Source organism: Notolabrus celidotus, chromosome 2, assembly GCF_009762535.1.
Source record: "Notolabrus celidotus isolate fNotCel1 chromosome 2, fNotCel1.pri, whole genome shotgun sequence".
NCBI classification, from domain to species: domain Eukaryota; kingdom Metazoa; phylum Chordata; class Actinopteri; order Labriformes; family Labridae; genus Notolabrus; species Notolabrus celidotus.
The window spans coordinates 9,972,310-9,982,851 of NC_048273.1; the positions used below are offsets into that span (position 1 = coordinate 9,972,310).

The 10,542-nt window shown below is 41.7% G+C and overlaps 1 protein-coding gene and 1 long non-coding RNA gene across 5 annotated transcripts; one reads left to right on the plus strand and one right to left on the minus strand.

The window, feature by feature from the left end:
- Positions 1-201: 201 nt before the first annotated feature.
- Positions 202-2,238, minus strand: si:dkey-86e18.1 (uncharacterized protein LOC557342 homolog). Of its 2 annotated transcripts, none has more exons than XM_034675965.1 (5): positions 2,101-2,238; positions 1,841-1,881; positions 1,693-1,767; positions 1,429-1,615; positions 202-952 (listed from the first exon to the last, which is right to left on the minus strand). In XM_034675965.1, exons 1-5 carry the CDS (start codon positions 2,165-2,167, stop codon positions 441-443), a joined length of 882 nt encoding a protein of 293 aa, XP_034531856.1. In that variant the 5' UTR covers positions 2,168-2,238; the 3' UTR covers positions 202-440. The 2 variants fall into 2 exon arrangements, with proteins under 2 accessions (XP_034531856.1, XP_034531853.1); XM_034675962.1 differs by having other exon boundaries at positions 1,429-1,618; positions 2,101-2,236.
- Positions 2,239-7,647: 5,409 nt separating this feature from the next.
- LOC117832090 lies at positions 7,648-9,832 on the plus strand. Of its 3 annotated transcripts, none has more exons than XR_004635139.1 (3): positions 7,648-7,669; positions 9,291-9,478; positions 9,611-9,832. It is a non-coding gene; the product is annotated as an uncharacterized LOC117832090 (long non-coding RNA). The 3 variants fall into 3 exon arrangements; XR_004635137.1 differs by lacking the exon at positions 7,648-7,669 and adding an exon at positions 7,680-7,753; XR_004635136.1 differs by lacking the exon at positions 7,648-7,669 and adding an exon at positions 7,816-7,894.
- Positions 9,833-10,542: the final 710 nt, after the last annotated feature.

Below are 10,542 nucleotides of genomic sequence, written 5' to 3' on the forward strand. Positions count from 1 at the left end.
CGGGGCTGGGGGTGGGATTAGGATGGAGGGTGGTTCTTTATTTTAATTTTTATATATATTTTTTTCTTAATTTATTCTATTTTAAGTTGTTTTTATGTACAGCACCTGTGTGACAGTGTCATTGTATGAAAAGCACAAATAAAGTCTGATTGATTGATCTAACAGCTGAAACTCCTGCAGAGGAAGAGCAAACAGCCAGAGGACTGAGATGGGATTTTTATTTAACTGTATTCATCATAATTCAAAGGTGAGCTCACACCTCTTTCCTCTTCCTCGTTACATCATGAAGGAAAGACATTTGAGACTCATGAAGACGGGTCATCGTCCCACAGAGCAAGCCAAGCCGTCCTGCAGCCCGCTGCTCAAGGTCCGGCAGCACGAAGAGGAAACATTAAACACGTGACTGTTTTTAAAATGTATGAAACATGAAGCATGAAGGATCAGCTGTCCTCTGCCTCCTCCTCATCATCAGAGGATGAAGAGTAGCAGTCCAGTCCCAGGACGTGAGCGCTCCTCTCCTCTGCGGTCTGACTCACAGAGGATTTCCCAGAGTTCCTCTCTGCAGCCAGGACTTGAGTCCTCTGTTCCATAACAGACCCTAACGTGGATCCTTCATCGCTCTGTGAGTCTCTGCTCTGTGATGAAGAGGAGGGCGAGGAGGTCATGAGGTTAGGAAGTCCCGACTGCAGGACCCGGGTCAGACTCTGAGTCTGTGAGGAGCCCAGCTGAGAGACCGGTCCCCTGTAAGCAGCAACAGCCACGGCCAGCCGGGTGCGATCGAAGGAGAGGGGCTGGTCCTGGTCCTGGTCCTGGTCTGCACAGACCCCCCCTGAGGTACCTAAGACTGGTTCAGTCTGAAACGTGAGAGTCTGGCCTGGATCTGAAGCTCTGTTAGATCCTGTCCTGCAGTCTGGTTCTTCTTCATTAGTCTCACAGAGACGAGGAGATTTCACTGAAACAAGGAGGAGGAGGAAGAGGAGGAGGAGGAGGAAGAAGAAGAGAAGAAGAAGAAGAAGAAGAGGAAGAGGTGGAGGAGGAGGAGGAAGGGTCAGTTCATGGTTTCTTAAAGGAGCAGTTCATCAAACAGAAGTCTGTTAATAGCATGAATCAGTCTCGTCTCCCAGACTCTCAGAACTCCTGAAGACATCCGGACTTTGACCACCTGGTCTGCTCTCCACAGGTGTCTGAATGTTTCTAATGATGAGTTTGAATCATTCAGACATCCTCTAACACGTTGGAGTCACATTAAAACACAAACAGAAGACATCTCGGAGGATCAGCACTGTTAGGGCGTCTAACAAAGGCTCTGTAATCCAGGTGAGGTCATCTGGGCCAACATGTCCGAGATCATGTGGACCGTGTCAGGAGTTCAGGACTTCAGGAGTGCAGGAGTTCAGGTGTGAGAGGAGCAGGTGCAAACTCACTAACCTCTGCAGGGCCCATCCTGGGGGTCAGCTCTGCGTTTGCAGTACGCTCTGGGGGTCCACGGCGTGTGCTTGCAGGTCGGGTCCAGGACTCGCAGCTTGGAGATGAAGTTCTTGTACTCTCGCTCTAAAGCCTGGATGTGCAGCTGGAACTGAGCGATCTTCCTCTCCGGGTAGTGAGTCAGCTGTGACTGCTGAGAGGAGGAACAGGAACTCAGACCTCACAGAGTCCGGCCCGGATACAGAGTCCATGTCTCACGGCACTCACCTGCAGGTAATACTCTATCTCTGACTTGATGCTGGGGATCCATTTCTTCACCGAGGAGGCCGAGGTCAGAGCGGCCTGAGGAGAGACACACGGCACTGAGACCAGCTGAGAGACAAATCTGTGAATATGTGACGAGATCAATCCTTACCAGCCGAGGTCTCTTCTCCTGCACGTCTCTGAGGCGACCCGCTGTGAGGACGGACAGAGAGAGAGACAGAGAGACAGAGAGACAGATCATTAGTCTTCACCTGTAAGCAGTACACAGCCCTGCATGCTGTCCCATCCTGGACAGAATTAAACTTCTCCTCTGTTTATCCCTACATGACGTCAGAGTAACAGCTGTTAGCATCGCTGTGGCTAACAGCTGCAGCTAGCTGTCCGTGCAGCAGGTAAACAGGACTCTCTCACCTTCTCTCTCCCTCTGCAGCCACAGTCTGTTCAGCCTCCCCTGCTGCTTCTCCTCGTTTCTCGCCATTTTCTCTCCACGGGAAGCCGGGCACGGGCAAAACAAAGCCACGTGACCGGAAGTGTGACGCCGACAAACCGCGCGAGGCGTCAGTTAAAGAGCAAATAAGTCCAGAAAGAGGTGCATTACAACCTGAGCTCCAAGTTAATCCAACTGTGAACATGTTTGAGATAATTTTTCCTCATTAATATAAAGTACTCTGAATCTACAGATACATTGCGTATGCGCACTGCAGGGGCGCTCCCAGCAATCTTGATTAGGGTGCCCCAACCCCAGCCCTGACTTACTCAGGGGGGGCAGGAAGTGTTTATTTACAAACAAATTATTATTAAATATTTCAGGGATAGAGGATCACCATTTAGGGAATATTTCCTTATTATTTATCAATCTGATTGTAGTGACCATCTGTCATAAAAAACTAGAATAATCAAAATATCAAACTCCAACTTTAAACTTAATCATAGGGTCACTGATGCACCGTGGGGATGTGATGTACGCAGGAAAAAGAAGTCCAATGTCCATGCAAAAGTTCAGCGCTTTGCAATGGTTTATTTTGATGGCAAGCAAGCAAACAAAAGAAACAAAGAAGGTCATGGCTCCTGCTGCCTCTCTTGTGTTGGTACAAAACCATAGGCCCACCCAGTTGCATGCTGTCCTTCTGCCACCTAAATAACCTCAGGTGCCCGCAGTTCCTCATTACCTAACAAACAAATTAAATACTAAATATACAAAAATCTAAATCTACAATACAAATGACTAGTAAAAAATATATCCCCAAAATTTAACTTCAATTACCTATAAAAAGAGAGGTTTGGATACATTTAACAACAAATACTACTCATTCATTCTTAAATAAATTTAACAACTAAATACAAAAAATAAACAAATAGCTCCAACACTGATGTCATTTTGTCCGATAAAAACGGGTTAAAGCTTTTTATTTTGTAATGTCCAAACAATGGGTACATTCAGATGGATCATCATACATAAACAATCATTAAAGATACAGAAACAATAAAGCTTCAGATGGTAATTTAAGGTAAATGAGAAAATTATACAAAAATAGAAAATATATAATAATATAAGTTAAAGCTAGGGTTGGTAGTCACGGTAAACTAGCATGAATCTGAAACGTAGCATTTCCTCAGGACTCCGTCTAACCCCTCCCCCCCTTCCCCTTGGAGCTCCTCCAAAATGACGCCCCTGCTCACATGCACAAGCACCACTGATTCACGACCATATGATCGTGACTGATTCAAAACCGGTCCTCAGCACATCGTTTGTGTTTTGCACTACGTCAACTCACGTCTCACTCAGCGGTAAGAAAACACCAAAACATTATCATGGTGAAAGTTAAAAAACACATACAAACATGACATGTACGTGCAGGAGGCGGGCAGAACAGCAGGACAGGATTTGATTGGTTTCATCATTTGGCTCCTGATGGCAGGGATTGGTTGTTTTTTTCCCAGGTTTACTCTGGCTGTAGATACCTTTTTTTTTAACCTCTTTTTTAAGAACACATTATGTATTGATTGCCATCGGGACATAAAGATCATTTTAACCAGTATAACAAAAAGTGTATCTAAATCTGACTACCAACCCTAGCTTTAAGTAAGGAAAGGGAGTAATTATTACAAGTCAGTGAGGAATTCTTTTAGGGAACGTATTTTTAGTGCTCTTGGTCCTTTCATTATTTTCAATGATTTTAGTTACATTTTGAATTTATTTAGAAAATAACAAATTTGGGGGGAGATTTCATAGTCCTGTTTTTATGAATAAAGAATTTTGAGAGGCATAGAACGGGTAAAAGTTGTAGATGGAAATATGCGATCAGCTATTACAGAGACGTGTAAGCAGAGTAAAAATGGCGTCACCGGTGAGGATGTTTTCACATCCAGAGGAGGACATGATTGTGTAACAGAGTTAATAATTCCACTTCACTCATAATCTTTTGCTATATTTTGTCACTATTTGCTGTTAATTTCCTTAATTTTTTTTTTAATCTGTTTTAATATATAAAAACTATAGTTCTGTAATCTTGTTAGCTCGCCACTGGGACATATGATTTGTCTGTAACTAGAGCGCCCTCTGCTGGATTCCTGCAGACTTAAGGTGCAACCAAAAGCTCAGCTAAAACCAAGCGGCAAACTCCGGTCTCAAACGATGAAGCCAATGCGGAAGTGATATAAACTGCAATACATCGAAAATCCGCTTGAGGCTGGCTGCAGAAACACCGGAAACCACATAGATATGAATGGGAAAAAGACGATCTTTGCAGCATTAATAAACATGTTTACAGCCTGGTTCAAAAAACGGCTTGGCCCTACAACGCTAATCTCTCTAATGGCATACACTGTACGGGGGTGAATTTTTTTCTAACGTGACGGTTAAGAAGATATTAATATTATGAGTTTTGCCCAAATAAGGACATGACTGACGTGAATCCCGGTCGGGAACACACAGCCATTGGCTAAGAGACTCACACTACGTCACACTCTGCCTAGTTGAGTTCCGCATTACCAATATGGCTGCTGCCGTCGATTTGCTTCAAAACAGCTCTCAGGAACAGATGGGTGACGTCACGGATACTACGTCCATATTTTTTACAGTCTATGGCTAAAACATGTTAAAAATACATTTCTTTTACTTGATGAAAATATTATTTATGCTGTTTTGTTGGGGAGTAATTTAATCTCACTACGTTGTTGTCATTTATCTCCGTGATGTAGCATGTTAATCGACAGTTAGCCTAATATTTTCTTTCTTTCAGTGATTTCGTGTTTACTGGAGCTTATTACCACAGCCCACAGACCACATATATAAGTCCAAATTCAATAAATCACCACGCTGGTCTATCTTTGTCACTGAATGTAAGTACTACATAGAATCTTAAAAAATTATAAACATTAAAAAGCTGCACGCACTTTAGATTTACCTCAAGATCTATTCAAAGAATACATATTCAACAACACTAAATTCACAGTTTATTTACATTTTCCCTGTATTATAATATTCCTTTAAGAATGATATTGATTATAATTTCTGATAAAGCTATGTAAACTTTATTTTCTTTTTCTTATGCACTTTATCGTGTTTATTTAAACGTGTGCAACAATGTTTTTACAGTTTTCTGACACCTTTAAATAAAGTTTAAAAAACTGCTACAACTGCAATTACAAAACATGTGCCTTAACCATCAGAGAGGAGGAAGATGTCCTCAAGTTTAACACAACAAACATTTTAAGACACCTTAAAAGACTTCACCAGAACAAAGATGTGTTGAGGGAAATGTGATCAGTGCTGATTTAACAGACGTGAGAGCTGCAGAGAGTTTATCAGACACAAAGCTGCAACAGTGAATGATAAACTCAGTAAATATTCAGCCCTTGATGATCTCAGCAGCTCATATCTGGATCCTGAGTCTCCTCTGCAGACTCTACCTACTCTGTATGATGTGATCTCTACACACACTCACAGTCTGATCCACAACAACGTCAGGGACACAAGTCTGACCCTGGACAGATGGACTCTTGATGTGAGTCCAGAGAGGATGCTGAGTTTGACGGCCCAGTGATGAAGACTTTAACACGAAGGAGACATTACTGCAGCTCAGGAGAGCTCCGGATCACAGAGACTGAACACATGAAGAGTCATAGCTGAGCATTGTTTTAGGTCGAGGGTGACTGAAACCAGATGAGAGAGAGTTAACAGACACAATGTTCTAAGAGGAGACTTTTGACTCATTTATGTTTAAAGTCAACGTCAAAGAGAAGAAGGAGAGCTGAAGGAGGACAGACATGTCAACAGAGATACTCCTGCACGAGTACCGTCTACCTCATCTAACGTTACCTTCAATGTGGATTAGAACAAATCAGAGGATCAGGTTTGATTTTAGTTCATGAAACAAGGAGGCCGATATGTATCTGTACGGTGGAATCAGAGAGTAAATAACTCATTCATAAATCAGTAAAATCATCTCTGAATCATATTTTCTGTGATGTGTTTTTGAGTCTGTGCAGCACATTTTTCCACAGATTCATTAAATTCATTCAGAGTGAAATATGCCAACGAGCTCTGGTGACCTCAAGCTTTCTGATGAGCATGAAACGGTCTTTGTGGAACAATGATGTGAGAGGGAAGAAAAAATCCCACCATGTCAACCTGCTGTGGTTTCACTGTTCAGTCAGACACTTCCTTCAGGGTTTTATGTGTTATAATTCAAGAAAGAGAAGAAAAACCGAAAGGAAGGTTGACATTTATCATCAGCAGAGTGGATTATAATAAAGCTCTGAGAACTGGAGAATGAAACTTAGAATAACTAATAATAAATATGTTTAAATGCATAACTTTATTTACATAGCCCGGCATGCACGCAGAGGATGATGAAACTATGAAATAATCTGGTTTTGCCATAATCTGGATTACAACAGTAGTCAAATAGGGTTATCCATTGTGTACTAACTCTACCTCTGAACAACACAACTGATGGTCTCAAACACATTAAGAAGGCAAGTCATTCTACAAATGAACTCTTGACAAGGCTCATGTTAATTAGAAACCATTCCAGGAGACCACTTCATGAAGCAGACTGAGAGAATACCAAGAGTGTGCAAAACTGTCATGAAGGAAAAAGGGGGCTACTTTACAGAATCTAAAATATAAAACATATTCTGCTTTGTTTAACACTTTTTTGTTAATTAAATAATTCCATATATGTTCTTTCATAGTTTTGATGTCTTTGGTATTAATCTACAGTGTTTCAAATAATTAAAATAAATACAAACCCTTGAATGAAAAAGTGTTACCAAGCTTTTGGCTGGTCGTGTAGTGTGATATAATAATTACTCTCAGGTTAGGAAGTTTACAGAAGTCTCCTCCACTGGAGTTAGAGCTGAAAATGAAATGCTTTTCTTTGTTTCACTGCAACAAACTTTCTGACATCTTCAGGGTTTTCAGACGTTCTAAAAGGAGGTCCCTTATGAAATATGATGAGGTGATCTGATGTGACTGAGCACTCAGCAGGAAAGAGTCAGAACAATTCACTGCAAGGAAGTGGGCAGGGGTTCATGAAACTGATGCGATGGTTGATATGTGACAACGGTTTGCCCTTTCAGACACGCACTCCTGCAGATTTCCAGATCATTTCAGAACAATCTGCCCAGAAATGCAGAAAGTTGGTTTTCTGTGCTGACAGAAAACTATCAACGCTGCGTGCGATTGGACAAGTGGAAAACAAGATGCTTGGAGCAGAGAGTATGGCTGTTTCTGAAACCGCCTACTATACTAGCAGTACGTACTGATTTGGCCAAAATTCAGTATGTAGTAAGTAGTAAGTGAAAAAGAGCAAAATCTGCAGTATGCCAAAACTCCCCAGATGTCTACTGATTTGGGAAAATGTCACAGTATGCATTGGACCAGTCTGCCTCGCATACTGTTTCCCATAATGCACAGCGCTCATTCCTCATTTTCTTTTTCCTTCTTTTCTGACGGGGGGAAATCCGTTTTGGGGTAATGTGAAAGTTATTGAATTCCATACAAACCACCTCTCAACTTGTAGGAGCCATATGTGTGTGTTTTATATGTGACGTGTTGGTAAGTGCTGTATATTGATGTGAGGGGGGTGTGTGCACTCTGCTGGCATTTGAGTGGTGGGTACGTCACTGTGGGTGTGGGCGCGGTGGTTACAAATAATTCCAGGCACCTGTAGTCTGTTGGTTTTGTTAACGAGGAAGGGTGAGTCGGGAGTGACACTTTCTGTTGACCGCTACGCTTAACACCACATTAGTTTTGCCGTTCTGTACTTTGTCTTGTATTGTATGAAGCATCTGTTCAAGTTGCGCATCGCTAGAAATAAAGAGCATTAACGAGCATTAGAAGTGGATGTGTGTTTCTGTGAGTGCGCGTCACAGGTAAACTCCCGTGCTTAGCCTTCCGCGGCGTGTCGGTTTTTGTTTGGTTAAATCGTCAGTCAGCCGCAACACAACTTTTTAAATCATTAGTGGATGCTAAATAAGCAGTTTCTCTATCGGCTTTGCCATTGTTTACTTCCGCTGTTTGAAACCGGAAATCCAGTGACGTCAGGCCCAGCATTCTGCATGACAGATCGAACAGAACAGTCATACTACATACTAAATTCAAACAGTATGTAGTAGGCTATACCTACTGCCTACTACATTAGTAAGTAGTATGTAGCAGGCGGTTTCGGAAACAGCCGATGATGCAGCAGCTTCATGACAAAGATCACACTGGTCACATGATGATCTCGTCTCCTGCAGAAGGTTTACCAAGGAGCTGTCAGGAAAAAAACTCATTTAATTTCATTCTTTATTCTGTATTCTTTATTTCAGCGTATCAACCGGCTCTCTTCCTGATCCTCCGGTTATGTAAGAGGCTTGATTCTGATTGGTCAAAACCCCTTGACGACAGTTATAAACTTTCACTAACATGAGCAACACCAGAGTCAAACTGATCACACGTCATGTCAAATCAATCCACAGAAAAGAGTTCAGACGCATTTAGCTTCTGCTTGTTGACACCACAGACCGTAAGGTGAGGTGAAACCGTTAGCTTCCGCTAGCATCAAAACATCTTTGCTTACAACGTTAGCTTTGGTAAACAAGAACCTGACATTTTCATATTGGCTCCTGTCCATCAATATGTTCAAGGAGTGGAGCAGGTGAGAGAAACTTTAGGTTAGCGATCTCTGCAAAGAAACTTAAACCATGAGCGGTGGTTATGAGATTGTAGAAACTGGACTGCTGGACTCAGTTGGATTTATTTAACGACACACCGATGTGCCTGAAGTTTCACCAGATCAGAGTTCATCCTCTGGGGGTCATAAAAAGATAACAGTTTTGTAAGATTTAAGAAAACTGACTGACCTACAGACTGAGCGTCTTCTGACTGTCTGTGTGTTTTGATTAGACTTCTGTTTTAATGAGTGTTGAAGTTTATTTTAGGCATCAGAGTGTCTTCTGTCTCTTTATAATCCAGGGGGATTAAAGTCTGTTTCCATTGAGTTTCATTCTTTGAGTAAATTCACGTCTGATTTTCTCTGAATAATGATCATCTGACAGTAAATATCTGAACGTGACCCGACCCAACAGAAACTTCTCCTCCCCTCTCTCAGCCCCTTGCTGTGCTCTGATGTGGACGCATATTTCGTGTCTTCGTGTTGCAGAGGTTTCGGGTGCAGTTTTCGTTATTACATGGTGTGAGCCTCAGTACGTGATTGAGCGACATGCTGAGCTCTGACAGGAAGTGATGAGGTTTGAGACATGGTTTCATCGCTGATTTGAGTTCTTGGACAGAATGCAGGTAAAATATGAAGAACACGATGTTACACTTTCTGCTGCTGAAGATAACTCTCTGAACTTATTCATCCCTATATCATTTAAAAACATGTTTATACAAAGTAAGGCTGTGATGTCTCTTTCTTATTATGTGTAGCCTGCAGATTCATCTTCCTCCTGAACCCAGCTGCACATGAGACTCCTCATCACCTCCACAGTGCCTCCACAGAGCCATCTGCTGTCCTCCTGGTGCAACAGCGTGCACAGAGGTGTCTGCAGCAGCCTGTGGATGTTTTCAGCTGAACTCTTTTATATTTTAGCTTCACAGTTAAATTCAAATGTCTCATTACTCTAAATAAAGGCCATATTGACCTGATGATTCCAGATGTAACATCCTACTTCATTTAGGACATTAAGTACAAAAATAAGGCCTGAACTGCTTGTAATGAGTTAAAGGAGCTGTCAGAGAAAGAAGTAAAGTTTTACTTATTAAAGAATCTGACAGTATCTAAAGAGTTATTAGATACTCTGACCATAAAATTAGATGAAAAAACTCTGTAATATTTGAGGATTTGCAGAGTATGGAAGCCTGTAGGTCGACATGCATCCCTGCATTGTATTAACCCATGGTTCCTGAGGTCATGAGTTATGTTCTGTTGTTTTCTTGAGATCTTGACTTCGACTCAGACGATCATGAGTCGTATTCTCAGAGATTTGAAGCTCAAAAAAACAGAAATAATCTAAATTACCTCATATGTGTGGACTGTGGTAGCATGGCATGTGGGGGTCTGATTTATCACGAGAACTCAAGCTTTGTTATCTCGAAAAATAAGTCAAGATCTCAAGAAATCGACCGAAATGAGTCGACAAAGAATAAAGATGCACGTCTGCTTCCAGACATAGCTGCTGTTTAAGTCTAATATCTAAACCCTTAGTGTTCATTCGTACGACACATTATTTTTATTTGTAAACACTGTAAATAATATTAAAGATACATGTGAGTTCATGTATTCTATGCAATCCAAGAGGAGATTTTCATACCTCCACGTATCTGAAAGTCTCACAAGCTTTATTATGCTGAGGTTACAG